Source organism: Rhamphochromis sp. 'chilingali' (assembly GCF_963969265.1).
Source record: "Rhamphochromis sp. 'chilingali' genome assembly, chromosome: 18".
NCBI lineage: Eukaryota > Metazoa > Chordata > Actinopteri > Cichliformes > Cichlidae > Rhamphochromis > Rhamphochromis sp. 'chilingali'.
The window spans coordinates 10,762,219-10,777,825 of record NC_137945.1 but is presented as its reverse complement, the minus strand read 5'-3'; the positions used below and the strand labels follow the sequence as shown (position 1 = coordinate 10,777,825).

The 15,607-nt window shown below is 40.2% G+C and overlaps 2 protein-coding genes across 4 annotated transcripts in view; one reads left to right on the top strand and one right to left on the bottom strand.

The window, feature by feature from the left end:
- The window catches only part of LOC308386439 (phenolphthiocerol/phthiocerol polyketide synthase subunit C-like), a gene marked incomplete at its 5' end in the record, with an annotated part of 23,557 nt that extends 17,303 nt beyond the window's left edge, over positions 1 to 6,254 (top strand). The window contains one exon of the mRNA XM_080865967.1: positions 194 to 6,254. Within this exon, the coding sequence (XP_080722093.1) occupies positions 194 to 5,737 (5,544 nt within the window). The 3' untranslated portion in view covers positions 5,738 to 6,254. The remainder of the gene's footprint in view (positions 1 to 193) is intronic.
- The window catches only part of pks1 (polyketide synthase 1), a 19,181-nt gene extending 3,574 nt beyond the window's left edge, over positions 1 to 15,607 (bottom strand). The window contains exons 1-6 of one of the 3 annotated variants that reach the window (XM_080865965.1): positions 15,430 to 15,607; positions 15,157 to 15,310; positions 13,901 to 14,061; positions 13,600 to 13,803; positions 13,331 to 13,512; positions 12,917 to 13,240 (exon numbers count right to left, since the gene is read on the bottom strand). In XM_080865965.1, the coding sequence (XP_080722091.1) occupies positions 12,917 to 13,240; positions 13,331 to 13,512; positions 13,600 to 13,803; positions 13,901 to 14,061; positions 15,157 to 15,310; positions 15,430 to 15,487 (1,083 nt within the window). In that variant the 5' untranslated portion in view covers positions 15,488 to 15,607. Of the gene's footprint in view, positions 1 to 6,449; positions 13,241 to 13,330; positions 13,513 to 13,599; positions 13,804 to 13,900; positions 14,062 to 15,156; positions 15,311 to 15,429 lie in introns of those variants that run through there. The other 2 variants (XM_080865964.1, XM_080865963.1) reach the window with 2 other exon arrangements.

The following is a 15,607-nucleotide window of genomic DNA, read 5'->3' as shown; positions in this document are numbered from 1 at the left end:
GACAAAGTGGAAATCTCTGCGGTATTGATCCTTCAGCTGAGTAACTCACATCAGTGCAATCTAGTTTATATATTTATAACTATAAGCTAAAGTTCAAATATGTCATGTAATATGTTTGACTCTGGTGTTAGATGTTCTTTATCAATACACACTTTTATTCATGTTTCATTTTGATCTTTTTGTTGCTTGTCAGGCTCTTCAAGACCATGACTATATCTGGGGTACAATCAGCAAAACTGCTGTAAACCAAGATGGCCGCTCTGTTACTCCAATCACCAAACCATCCATGACACAACAAGAGGAGCTTCTCCGCAGAATCTATTCAGAGTCTGACCTTGCAGATGTCCAGTACATAGAGGCACATGGGACTGGAACCCCAGCTGGAGACCCAACAGAGGCAAGAAGCATTTCCAACGTCATTGCTAAATCTAGACCTCCTGGTTCAAAGACACTCTGGATTGGCTCTGTAAAGAGCAATATTGGACACACAGAATCTGCTGCTGGAGTCGCTGGACTCATTAAGGTTCTCCTGATGATGAAGCATGAGACCATTGTTCCTTCGGTGTTCTACACTGACAAGGCTTCCAGTGTAGATGCCACAGCACTAAACATTAAAATTCCTAAGGAACCAGAAAAATGGGAATGCTCTAGTGCAAGAGTTGCAGGAGTTAACAACTTTGGTTTTGGGGGAACAAATGCACACGCCATTGTCACACAGCACATCCAGCCATATTCTAAGCAAAGGCATGATGAGAAGCAAGTCAAGTATTTTGTCATATCTGCAAATTCTTCAAAATCACTTAACATGATAATGGAAGATACCATCAGTCAGCTACAGGCAGAAAACCGGTTTGATCTAGATTCTTTGCTCTACACGTCAGCTTGCAGAAGAACCCACCAAAAACATAAATACAGAAAAGCCATCACAGTGTCTTCTGTAGTTAATCTAAAAGAGAAGCTAATTGCTACTGTTGGCAAAAATATCAGTGTTGCCTTCTCAGATCCAAGGTTAGTGTTTGTCTTCTGTGGAAATGGTGTCACCTACCATGGTATGTGCATGCAGCTACTAAAAAACGAGCCTATATTCAGAGAAAAGATCAAAGAAATTAAGGAACTTTTCCAAAAGCTCAGTCCTTTGGACATACTGGATACTCTTGAGAGCGAATTTGAGAGCAGCGACTTCAGAAACCCAGACGTTGTCCAACCCCTCCTCTTTGCTATTCAGGTTGGGATTACTACCTTGCTCAGGCACTGGGGAGTCAAAGCTGATGCAATTCTTGGACACTCTGTTGGTGAAGTGGCAGCCGCTCACTGCTCTGGTCTCTTGTTTCTGGAGGATGCAGTAAAAGTCATATATTTCCGCAGCACTCTCCAGAGAAAAGTCACCGGGGGAAAGATGCTAGTGATCAGCAACATGGCTGTATCAGAGGTATCTTCACTGCTCCCTCCTTACTCTGGTAAAATTTGCCTTGCTGCATATAACAGCCCACAGTCCTGCACCCTTTCAGGTGAGACAGACGCAATTGAGCGCTTCCATAAGGAGCTAAGCACCTCAGCCAATAGTCAGAATCTGTTCCTTCGTGTGCTGGATGTCCCTGCTGCTTATCACAGCCACATGATGGACCCAATTCTACCAGAAATTGTGGAAAAAATTGGCATCTTACAGGCAAATGATCTTGACACGGAGTTGTTCTCAACAGTGACAGGGAAGGAAGTCCAGCAGGGAGATTTCTGCACAGGTGAATACTGGGCTAGAAACATTCGTGAGCCGGTTGCTTTTGAGCAGGCAGTACAGTCAGCAACTAGAGGAAAGAAGCACACTGTGTTTGTTGAGATAGGTCCAAGAAGGGCACTGCAGAGAAACATTATGGAATCTCTGGGAAATGACACGGTTGTCCTTGCCTCTGTGCAGCCAGAAAGAGATCAAGAATCAGTCATGTCTGTTGTCTCTAAACTGTTTGAACTCGGCGTTCAAGTAGATTGGAACACCTTCTATAAAGGCTATGAGACAGTACCTCTGCCTTTTCCTAAATATCAATTTGACTGCTCAGACAGGGATGTTATCATTGGGGCAGCACAGAATAACACAGCAAGCAATCATCCTGTGCTGTGTCAGACGGGAAGTGAAAGCAACATTTTCACTTGTGATCTAAAGTCTGACTCTTCTTTCTACTTGAAAGAGCACAAGCATAATGATGTACCCATCATCCCTGGTGCTTTCTATGCTGAGCTGGGTTTAGCTGCGTACATGGCCAGTGCTAAACCAAAAGTACCTCTCAGTTCACTGCAGCTCAGTGTCAATTTTCACAGACCATTTGTTTTAACACAGAATCCACCTGAAATGAAAGTGCAACTAGAACAAACAGAGAGGGAAACCAGATTCACCGTTTTCTCCTCATCTGTAGCTTATGCATCAGGCACTGTGGTTTCAAAGAAAGAGAGGCTGATTGAGGAGCAGCGCATTTCACTAAGCTCCATCAACAAACGATGCACATCTGTAGTGAGCTTTCAGGAGTTTTATGGGTATCTCTCTCAAGGAGGCTTTCAGTATGGGGACATCTTCCAGAATAAGAAGGATGTGCACTATGGAGATGATCTGAAAGAGGCTTTTGCAAAAGTCTCAGTTCCAGAAGAACTTCAGCCTCATTTGCATGACTACTGCATTCATCCTGTCTTGCTGGATTATCTGATGCAGCTTCTCCCAGTTGCAGTAGAGCACATCTTTGCTGGCAGGCCAGGATTTCCTGCCAAAATAGGAAGTCTTACAGTCTTTGAACCTTTGCAAAATGAGATGACTATTTATCTGAGAGCAACTGATGTGGGCACTGATCACTTTGGGGTTTGTGGGTGCTTTGCAGACAAGGAAGGCAGAGTGTTGGTTGAGGTCAAAAATGTCATAATCAAGTACCTAGGCAGTCGTTCTCATGTGGTAGATGAGTACTTCTACCACAATGCCTTCGATGTTGTCCCAAATGATCACATTGCTACTCCTCCTCCAAAGGCGTTGGTGTTCTGTGATACTTTAGGGATTGCTGATGGTCTAAAGAAACATTTGGACTCAGCATCTACTTACATTCCCATCACATATGCAAAGGACATCTTGGGCAATGGTTTCCCTTCTCTTCTGGCAAATCTTAAAATCAGAGATATTAGAGAAAACTTTGATGAGGTCTTATTTTTGTGGGGCAATGAAGACTTCACATCACGGCCAGCTGAAATCATCCTGCAGAGTCTAGCTGACTGCTGTGAGATTTTCCGCCAAATAGTTGTTGAGCTAAAGCGAATTCACTTCCCAAAATCAATTAGAGCCATAACCTACCGTTCATCTGATATCACAGTAGATCATGTAAGTCCAGGTTTTGCTCTTGTTGGTATGACACGATCGTTCGCTGCTGAGATACCAGATCTTTCTTTTCAGCTGATTGATATGAGCGGGATCTCTCCTGAGGACATTGCAGCTCTGTCTGATGCCCTAAGGTCATACCCATGCAGCAAGCACCCAGAACTGGTGGTAAAAGATGGACAGGTCTTGAAACCTTCCATTGTGCGCACCCCACTAGAAATCAATGACAATAAGATTGGCACTTATACATCTACAGTGTCTGAACCATGTATTTTTCTGACAGCTGATCCACATGAAATTATGAAACTGAGTGCCATTTGCTCTGACGAGGAGGCTGAGCCGATCAGTGATACATTCATTGAAATCCAGCCCAGTAAGATATGTGTTCACTCATCAGACTATTTCCCAGTCAGCTCTTCAAATCTAAAATTCGGCAAAACACTGTATTGGAACAAGCACTCATCTCAGAAACACAAGCTGCTCGCTCTTGACTTCAGCGGTACTGTCATTGCAGTTGGAAAACATGTAAGGAAATTCAAAGTGGGAGAACATGTTGCTTCCTGTTATCCTGTGGTGGCAGCAAGTAAGATCAGAGTACCACAGGAAGTGTGCTACAGCACCAAAAAGTTCCCAGTCCTCAGAAAAACACCTTGTGTTTCCTACTTTGTGCTAGCATGGGAAATCCTTCATCGAGCCTTGCTCGGAGCCAAGCGTAATATAACAATCATATGCTCTGTGCCTGATTCTGCACTATTGAAAGTCTTGGCACTTAGCGCTTGCAAATCAGGCTGGAATGTGAATGTTGAAACGCAGTGCAATGGGACTTTTGTAGGTGCCAGTCAGTTGGGTGCAGTTGTCATTCTGCCTCCATTTGATGAATCCCTAACTGCTCAAATTTGCAACTTTTCAGGGTTACAACATGTTGTAATCGTATGTGAATCTCCGAAGCAGGATCTAGTCATTGAGGAAGTGTTCCAAAGTGCAAAGGAAGGTGTTCATGTACAGATAACTCAGATGTCAGTCATATTCCAAAAGGGATCCCTGAGAATACACAGGCCATACCTTCATCACTGGCTTAAGTCCTTAAACCTTAATGTGAAATTGGCTCTTGAAAGCTTTACCTTTCAGAGTGCAAAATCTGAACAAAAAAGCATTGATTCAGCAAAACCAGACTCATATTTCAGCTCCAAGAAATTGGCTGTCGTAGCTCTAGAAAATGATGTTGGCAGCACACTGTCTGAGATTCCACTTCTCCCAACAAAAAAACAGCTTTTTCGAAAGAGGTCTGTGTATGTAGTGGCAGGTGGTCTTTCTGGTCTGGGCTTTGAGACTGTTAAGTTCATCTCACAAAGAGGTGGTGAGTACATTGTCATTCTCTCCAGAAGCAAGCCCACACCAGAAGTCCAGCAGGAAATCAACAATGTGGAGAAACAGTGTGGAAACAGCATCACCAGCATGCAGTGTGACGTATCTGTTTATGAGAATATGCACAAAGTCATCAATGTCATTGGCAAGAAGTTCTCTGGTTTTCCGATCAGAGGTGTGTTTCACAGTGCAGTAGTCTTGCATGATGGACTGATTGAGACCCTTAACAGATCTCTGTACGAGAAGGTTTTCAGGCCAAAAATAAACGGTGTCCTGAATTTGCACTATGCAACAAAGCACTGTCCGTTGGATTACTTTGTATGTTACTCCTCCATCTCCGCTTTCCTGGGAAACGCATCACAAACAAACTACGCAGCAGCCAATACATTTCTCGATCTGTTCTGTCAATACAGGCGCAAACTCAGCTTGCCTGCACAGTCTATCAACTGGGGAGCTCTGAACCTTGGTCTGCTCTTGAACAAAGAACATTTCCAGCGTTTTCTGGAAGCAAAGGGAATAATGATTTTAGATGTGGCTGAGATTTATCAATGCTTGGAGCAATGCCTTGTGCTCAACCGACCCCAGCAAGCTGTTTGCAGGTTTCACTTCAGAAACATCAGATACAATATCCTCTCCCAAAATAAAGCCTTGACTATGCGCCTTTCTGCATTAGTTGAGGCAGCCTTCCAAAAATCTAGAGAGACTTACTCTGAAACTAAACAAGATGTCTGCGTCTCTCCAAAGGACTATGTTGTTTCTCTACTTAGTGAGACTATTGGGATGGAGCAGAGTGAGCTGAAAGATGATTTACTACTCTCATCCTTAGGCATTGACTCTATGCAGGCTATGACTCTGCAGAATTTGATCTTTCAGGGGAGAGGTGTGAATGTGCCTTTGGTGAAACTATTGGATCCCAATGCAACTATTGCAACAATGGCAGCTCTACTGAGTGAAGGAGCTGAAGGCGAAAGTGTCAGTGAGAACCCAGAGTCTCTACCAGATGAAGCTGAAGTTTCTACCAGATTGTGAAAAACTCAAATGGAGATATTACTTTATGAATACAATCAGCCATCAACCGTCAGAACACTACAATAATGGATTCAATATATTTTTTCCACTGAGATTCAGTTAAAAAATAAATAAATAAAATGGCCATTGCAATAAAAGAAAGTTCTGATATTAATGCTACTTGTTTACAGAACTTTTCATCCTTTTTGGCACTCATTTTTAGATTTTGGTTGATTTTGTTTTTTGTAATGCGTTTTTTTTAAACAAATGGCATGTATTGTACTAACTGGAAGTTTTTAAAAGATATTTTATGTCATTCTTTTACTCACCAATATGGTACAGAAAAAAAGCGGATTGCAACTAAACATGTAAGTCTGTATAAATGCGTTTACTGCTAAATTATGTAAAGTAAGTGCCTTATCTTGTATTATTTTTTTTAAAATTGAAATAAATGTTTTATCTTTATAATTGGTCTTGCTGCATCTGTCACTGGGTTCTCTCCTTCTACTATCTACTATCAGTGCTTATCACTGTTAACTGAGAATAAAAAATATCATAGAGCAATTTAATATCCACTGCACTTTAGTTTTAAAATTTGAAAAGGTTTCACCTAAGCTATCATGATGTATCATGTCTTTATTATAATTCTTTCTTTTTTGACACAGAAAAATCAAACTTGATAACATTGTTTTCTTCTTCTTTTTTTATTTATTTTTAAAAAAGGTACATAATACATGAACCATTTCTAACTGGCATAGTCATTTCAATATGCAAAGCTTTCAATGGCAAAAGTCATCTATTTTGTACACTTAGACACAAATACCCTACGTTTCAAAGCTGAATTAAAAGAGATTTAAGCTTATTTTGTTTTTTAATTTATTTATGTACATACATCATAGATCATAGGCATAACTTGTGTAACTCACTGCTTTATAATCAATGCTATGCAGACTTAAAATAATATTACAATGGAGCTATGACAAAGGGCATAACAGTTTTAGAGTACTAGACACAAACTTCGTCAAGCTTTTAATACACAACACCAAATAATGAAGCAATGTTTTCAAAGGAGGATTATTAATTTCTTGAAAATACAAATTAAAGTAAAATAAAATAAGTAATTAAAAAGTAATTAAATTATGATCTGAAACAAATTAAAGAAATTTGTAATCACAACAAATAGTCGAGGTTCTCATAACAAGTCTTGTACAGAGCGCTTATAAGGTGACTGTAATACTCATGGGATAAAGAATTATTATGTTTTGTTTTGTCATTATTTTTTATTATATTTTGGTTTCAAGCAAACAAGCAGCAGAAGAGTTTTTAGCAGAAGCTATCTAAGAGTGCTCACTTGTGATAAACACAACTAGCTGCTTCTTAACTACGTCTACATGTTCAAAAGTATTTTTAAAATGGGGATTTTTCCACTTTTATGTTTAAACATGTCCGTCCACATAAAACAAAAAAACGTGTCATATACTGCCAGTACTATGCCAAAGTTAATCAGCAAACCGGAAGCTTGCAAAGAATAACACAGCACAAAGTGTGACGTCCAAAAATGGGGCATAAAAACGCAAGAAGACAAAATCTTAATTTTTCCTTGTCCACACTTAAGCAGAGTTTCTGAAAGGAGGGTTTTGAAAGCTCAGTTTTCAGTGACCTAAAATTCCATTTACATGTGGACAAAAGGCCAAAACATAAAGAAAAGCCTGTGCCATGGGGACAGGATGTACTGTACTAAACCATTAGATAACAAAATAGCGTGCATTAGCAGGATGTTAGCAATGTATGTACGACATTTACTCCCCTGGAACCCAAATTAATGGACTTTAGCATCATTTAAAATCTATACATACAATCAATACAATAAATGTAGAAAAGTAAAATGAAATGGAATTTAGGGTTTGTTTAGAAGCTGGGTAAATATTTATTTTAGCTAATTAGCTCCAACTATCTTTGAAAACACTGCCTGGGGTTTATTTAACAAGTTAGACAAATGTAACTGTTTAGTTAAAATGTCATCAGTAGTAATAGAATAGCAATTAATTATTCACTCTTTAACACATTAGTTACTAAACTGGTAAGTGTACTGTTTGGGTCCAGTATTACAACCAAAGGTATATTTACGCCTGTCTCCTGGAAAATCTTGTTCTGCAGAGTCATTGCTAACATCGAGTCAATCCCCAAAGCACACAGATTGGAGTCATGATCCAGTTCCTCTGCACTTACATTGATTATTTCACTCACAATATTCCTCACATGTTCATATGTGGAAGAACTTGGGATTTTGGGTTTGTTATGTACTTCATCTTTGAGCTCCATTTCTACCAAAGGTAACAATCGCTTTCTGAGAGACCCATTTTGCGAAAGGACATGGATACTGAGATTTTTAAAGCTGAATTTGCATATTACCTGTTGGGGTCTGTTCATCAAAAGACTCTTTTTAAGTGTCTCGTGAACCTCACAAACATCCATTATCATCATCCCCTTTGCCTCTAGAAACTTTTGTAAATGATCTTTGTTCAGCAGGAGACCAAGGTTCAAAGGACCCCAGTTGATGGACTGTGCAGATAGGCCGAGATTTCGTCGATAATGGCAGAACAGGTCGAGGAAAGAATTGGCTGCACCATAGTTACATTGTGAGGCATTGCCAATGACTGATGAGATGGAAGAATAGCACACAAAAAAGTCCAGTTTGTTGTGCAGTGTTGCATAATGAAGATTTAGAGCACCACAAACTTTGGGCTGCAGCACCTTTCTGAAGAGAGACTCATCAAGAGATTCAATCAATGCATCGTGCAACACTGCAGCACTGTGAAACACTCCTTTGATAGGGCAACAAGGGAATGTTTCACCAATTTTTGAAATTGCATCAACTACCTGCATCATCACAGAAACATCACACTGGATGTTTATGATAGCAACCCTGTATCTTTTCTGGAGGAGATCCATTTCAAACTGTGTTTTATCAGGTCTTCTTCTTGACAGAGTTGCAATACAAGCTCCACCATTGTGGGCCAAAAACTTAACTGTCTCAAGACCCAAACCAGACAGCCCACCGGTTACGATATAAGTACAACTTTGTTTAAAGAGTTGTCTAGGCATTGCAAACATAGGGATTTCAGATGCCAGGCTACACGATTCTTCATGGCCTAAAACTATTTGCTGCACTGTCTCTGTTGTGAAATAGGACTCAGGTTTTGTACGGGACCAGGACACTTTTGAGTCTGAATACAGATACAACTCCCTTCTTAGAGGTAGAGATCCTGTATCAAAGCCTAATGATTTTAACCAGTTGCAGATATTCCTGCTTCGTGCTTGTAGATAAGCTTTCTGGAGAACATAATCCACATCGAGTTTATGCACATGAATGTGTTCGCTCTTTGGAGTAAACAATCTGTCTGAGACTGAGGGTGGCATATGACTGCTAAACACGAAAATCATGTGTTTTTCAAGAGCCCCATTGTCATACATCTCCTGCCAAGCGGCATCAAATGGTGGCAAAAGAACGAATGCGTGACTCTCATCAAAACATGGAGGTTCTCCAGTGAAATGTGACTGAGAGGAAACACTCCAGCCTGACCTGGTTGCTGTGAGAGCCAGAACCTTCGTCAGAGCAGAGCCTGAGTTCGGGGAAACAATAGTCAACTTTCTGTGCTGCTTTTTATCTTCAAACAGTATGCTCTGCAAGATCTCCCATGCCAGTATGAAATAAGACACACATGGAGTCTCTTTTAGAAATGGAAATGTCTTAATGTTGTAGCACACTGCTTCAGGAATTACAATTTTTGAGGTGGCATGAACTGGGTAACATGACGCAATATGGTCTCCAACTCTCAGATTATTGACATTTTTCCCCACAGCTGTGACAATGCCACTGAAATCTAGAGCCAGAAGTCTGTGATTCAGTGATGTATGCTTGTTCCAGTACATTGCCTTACCAAAGATCAGTTGAGAAGTGGTCACAGGGAAGTAATCTGATGAATGCAGGCAAACACTGATTAGCTGAATTTCAGCTGTCTTCTCTTGGAGAGCTTTTCCATTAGTGTCACAGTGGGTGGCAGACAAATGGGCTATACTGTATGGATCAGTACTGTGTAGAACAAAGTCTCTTGGATTCACTGAATGTGTTTCACCATCAAACAAAGCTTTATCTGTCAATCTGGTCCGTGCCATTTTTGTTACTGCTGCCTTCCCTTTACTGATCCAAACCTCTTGGTGTCTGCAGGTGTTTATTACCTGAGCAAGTGTTTGTATGTTTTCACTGGTCACAGAAGCAAGGTCAATCAGCTGAAAAGAAAGATCTGCCAACTCTGCTGCACAAGCCCTTATCATACCAGAAAGTGCAAAACCAGGGCTGATATGATCCACACACATTTCTGATGATCTGTAAGTAATGACATGGACAGAGCATGAGCGTTTGCTCTCTTTTACAGCCAGAACAATATGGTGAAAAATCTCACAACAAGTCATCAAGCAGTCCAGCATCTTTTCAGATGAAAGATGAGTGAGGTTATCAACACCCCAAAGGAAGAGAATATTTTCCACATCCACTCTGCTGGTGAGACACTGGAGCACTAAATTTCGAACTTGGTATGCCTTCAAGTGCTCTTTGCTCTCCACAGTGATTGATTCTGGGTGCAAATATGGCTCAAGTCCTTTAGCAATACAGAGGTTATCTTCAAAAACAATTGCTCTTATTTTGCCATTTTGCAATTCTTCTTCAACAGCAACTGCTTCATTTTGGAAGAACAGTGACTGGGAAACATTTGAGCTGCAGCCCACGAATGAAATCCTGACCCCCTTAAGTTCCACTAATACGTTGCCCTCTCTTGTGGAAAAGCAACCGCACACATCAGTATAGTCAGGAGTTTCTTGAGTTGCTCGCAAGTACATAATCATTTCTTCCTGCAGTGGTGCTGATATGACTATATCTGTAATACCTGAAGGGAATCCCTGCTTGACTGTTAGCTGTCCCATTGCTAACATAGCAGTCATTTGCAGAAAATAGTCAAGCAGCACAGGATGAATAAAATAGTCATGAAGATGTTTCAGAAGATCACCAGGGACTTGAATTTCCATCACAGCTTCCTTGAATTCATCCCCAAAATGCACATCATCAAGCTGTTTGAAAAGAGGGCCATACTCAAATCCTGCTTGAGAAAGAATTGAATAGATCTCATTTCTCGTCCAAACCAACTTGCACCGTTGGAAGATCATTCGAGGACAAATGTTTGATTCCTCTAACAATGGCTTGATATCTTGATATGTGTACCTTCCAGAGGCATGCGTTGCATTAGAGGACTGTATTGCAAATGAGCCCTCCTTCTCTCCATGTTCTACTCTCACTTTCAGTTGTTGAGAGTGTGAGTTGAGTGTTAACACACTTTCAAATCTAACACTGAGATGGAGCTGGGTAATAGTTTTACGTGGCTTAAAACTTGCCATCACAGAGGCAAAAGCTAGTTCGACATAAAATGAACCCGGCACAATGGAAATGCTGTTGTTTTTATGCTCCCAAAGGTATGGCACGGTCTCTGAAGAGAGGTTGCTCATGAACTCTTTGTTATCCCTCTTTATCTGGGATATGAGTGTATGGGGAGTAAAGGAAGAATGCTCATCACCTTTCCGCACGGATTCAAAATTCAGGTCTTTCTTTGTGGTGTCAAACTGATAGACTGGAAGAGCTGTGGGCAATGTCTCCAAACCCCTGTATAGCTTATGCCAGTCCACGTTCATGCCAAGTTCAAATAGCTTTGCCACTGTTGAGAGGATTGTGCCATAATCCTTATCAGGGTTTGCGGTGGGAAGAACTACGGTATCATTGCCCAGGGTCTCACATATGTTCCTGTGGAGAGCCCTACGAGGTCCAATCTCCACAAAGACCACATTTCCCCTCGTCGACTTGTCTTTGATGGCAGCACGGAGCGTTTGTTCAAATAAAACAGGCTCTCGGATGTTCTTGGCCCAGTATGTGCCTGAGCTGAAATCACCATCTGAACATTTGTCTCCAGTCACTGTTGAAAACAGTTTGCACTCTATGTTGTTGGTATCTAAAACATCTATTCTTCTCTTAATGTCCTCTAATACTGGATCCATCATATGGCTATGGTAGGCTGCTGGAACATCTAAGACATGAAGGAAGAGAGTTTCATCTTTAAAGATGCTCTTCAGCCTCTCATGGAGGGTGTCTATGGCATCAGCATCTCCTGACAGAGTGCAGGACTGAGGGCTGTTAAAAGCAGCTACACTAATTTTCCCAGTAAAGTTCGGAAGAATTTTTAATACCTTATCTACAGCCACATTGCCAACCACGAGCATTTTCCCTCCTTTGACTTTGCCCTGGAGAGTACTACGGTGGTACAACACCTTGACAGCATTGTCCAGAGACAAGAGACCTGAGCAGTGAGCAGCAGCAACCTCTCCAACTGAGTGGCCAAGCACGGCATCAGGTTTAATACCCCAGTGTTTCAAAAGAGTAGCAATGCTGACCTGAATCGCAAATAGAAGAGGTTGCACAACATTTGGCTCATTGAAATCATTGTTATCATGCTCACTAGAAAGCCATCTACTCATGCTGAAAGATCCATGACTCTGGAAGAGAGTCTCAATTTCTCTCACCTTATCACTGAAAACAGGAAGCTTACTCATTAGCTGCCTGCACATCCCCTTGTAGGCAATCCCATTTCCACAGAACACAAAGACTACCTGGATGTTAGACCTTACTGCCTGAACCTTAGCCTTCAGTGCAGACATTAACTGGTGTTCTAAATCTGAGAGAGAAGATATTAGGAAGGCCTTCCTATATTTGTGTTTGTAATGACTTCTTCTGCACACTGAGGTGTATGAGAGTGCCTGCAAATCAACTGACTGGTTCCTGCAAAGTCTTTCATGGGTGTCACTGATGGACAGGCTTAATGATTTCTCAGACGCTGCAGATATGACAAAGACTTTTGTACAGTCTTTCGGTGTTGGAGAGGGAACTGTAGCATTTGTATACTGTCTTACAATTACATGTGCATTTGTACCTCCAAACCCAAAGCTGTTGATCCCAGCCACCCTTCCCATTGGCCCATTTGTCTCCCACCTAACAGATTTAGTTGGAATACTCAGATTCAAGGCTTTTACATCTATACTTGAACTATCTTCAGAGTAGAAAACTGAGGGAACAATAGTGCTGTACTTCATCATTAGCAGTACCTTAATGAGTCCAGCAACTCCAGCTGCAGATTCTGTGTGTCCAATGTTGCCCTTTAGAGACCCAATCAGAAGTGTCTCAGAACGAGTGGGTTTAGCAATGACATTCGAGATGCTTCCCGCTTCTATTGGGTCTCCAACAAGGGTTCCTGTCCCATGTGCCTCTATATATTGAACGTTCATGATGTCGGAGTTAGAGTAGATTCTTCTCAGCAGCTCCTCTTGTTGAACCATGGAGGGTTTGGTGATTGGAGTGACGGAGTGCCCATCTTGATTGACTGCTGTCTTGCTGATAACACCCCATATTTTGTTGCAGTCTCTTAAAGCCTTGACAAAGAAAGTCACATCATTAGAAGACTGGATAGTATCTCAATTATATAAAACTACTTGACACTAAAGATCAAATCATCAACCTACATGTTTCAAATGCTTGAGAAGTACTACACCACAGCCCTCTCCCCTGCCATAGCCATCTGCATGGGCGGAAAAAGGTTTGCTTGTTCCTTCAGGTGAGATCATGCTTGCCTGTTTGAGGGCAACAAATACCTTCGGCTCAATTATACAGCTAACTCCTCCACATAGTGCCATTTCACAGTCTCCTGGTTGAAAGAAAGGTCGTTAAATAATTAATTTGTATACATCATCCAATAGTTTATTTTTTTGGCAGCCAAGCATAAGTATATTACCATGCTTTATAGCCTGGCTGGCTACATGAAGAGCCACCAAAGATGATGAGCAGGCGCTGTCGATGGCAAAAGAAGGGCCAGTCATATTGAAGGTGAAGGAAATCCTGTTGGCTGCAAGACTCATGGCCGTCCCAGTGCCATTGTAGTGGGTTATTGTGCCAGGGCTATTATTTCTGAGCATCTCATAATCCCTGTTCATAAGACCTGCAGCAGCACAGTCACAATCAAAACAGACTTAAAATTGCTGGATTTTTAAAATTGCTAAGGATTTTTAATGTATCATAGATGGTAGCAAGAGTACCTATGTAGACACCAGTTCTGGTTCCACTGATGCTTTCCATAGCTATTCCTGCATCTTCTAATGCCCTGTAGGTACACTGCAGCAGAAGTTTCTGCTGAGGGTCCATGAAGTCAGCCTCCAATTCAGTAATACCAAAAAACTTGTAATCAAACTCATTAAACCTAGAATATAAAATAAGTAGATCCATCATAATTCAAAAATTTCAAAGAAAAAAAATAACTTAATTAAACTTTTATATCTTGTAGGTAACAAATAAATAATACAGTTTACTAATCACTGGTCATTTGTAATTTATGTCACTTTGTTAGTAGTTTGTGTTATACACAATACTTTACAAATCCTGTATTGTGTCATAGCTAACAACAGACACTTCCATTTACATTCTGATGCAAAGCTGTTGTTGCATACAATTTTTATTAATGTTACTGTATTATGTTTTTGTTGACCTTTACCAAACATTTTTGTCATTGTGTTAAACCAAAAACAAAACAAGTTAAAAACAGGCCATTACTAACTTCAACTGTATCCACTTTTTTTTGTCCTGAAAGGCTTAGATTAAGCCTATTTGTGTCCTTTACTCTGAGGGCTGTGCACCACACAGCAGCTTTTAAGTGTGTTAATTGTTAACTAGCAGGCAAGGAGGCACTCAGGTCATACAAACTCAAAGGACAACCATGAGTTGTTTCCCATCCAGAAAATACAAAGTTTTACACCCACCAGGTTAAACTTCATAATTGTCCTTTAAGGTTTACAAATTGTAATCAATAAATTTGGTACATTTAACAATTTAACGATGTATCATAACTATAAGCTGCAGCTTTATGATCTCATCTAAACATAATATAACAATATAAGATAAAAGCACAATAAAAAATATATAAAATATATGAATAAAATAATATAATCTTTATAATGCTTGTTATGAATTATTATATTATGAACATTGTAAATATGAATATAAACATAACACATAACATTTTAAATTACAAGCCAACTAGCCATTAGTTTACAACGTAAACTCATAAATGTTACATCAAAGCTTACAAATGATTAGTAATTAACCAATTAATTGTGAATAAACAGTCTAATAATTTTATTACATTGTAATTACTGACTGCCAACAAACTAAAAGCAACAACATCAATAAGAATACTAACATTTCAGTTTCAATTATTTTTTTTTCGTTAACAACTTAATAACAAATTAACAATGAGTTTGCCATTTATTAAGAGTGGTTAAAACATTTTTAAACTCACCCTTCTATTAGAGCTGCTTTGGTTGTCTGTATCTTCCCAGGTTTGTTACCTTCTGCATCATACCAAAGAGTGGTGTCAAACCTTTCAGCTGGAATATCCACCACACAGCTCTTTCCCTCCAACAGAACCCTCCAGAAACTGTCCACCCCCTCACCTAAAATATAAAGTATCACAACAACCTGAGTATACATTATCTTAGAATTTCGACCTTTGGAGAAAAAAAAAATGCAGATATTCAGTATTGCTTTAAATGGTGTCAAAATGAGGTTGTACCTCCGGGAAAATTGCATCCAATCCCAATAACAGCTATGTCATCATCAGCGTCCTCCATTGTTCCTTTGGGGCAATCATAAGATTGCTCTGAGAGCTTTTTTGAAAACACAAAATGAAATTTCAAGTTTCTTCATAGTAAATGTTTCGCACTGGTTGCTGCTTTTGGTCAGAACTAGTA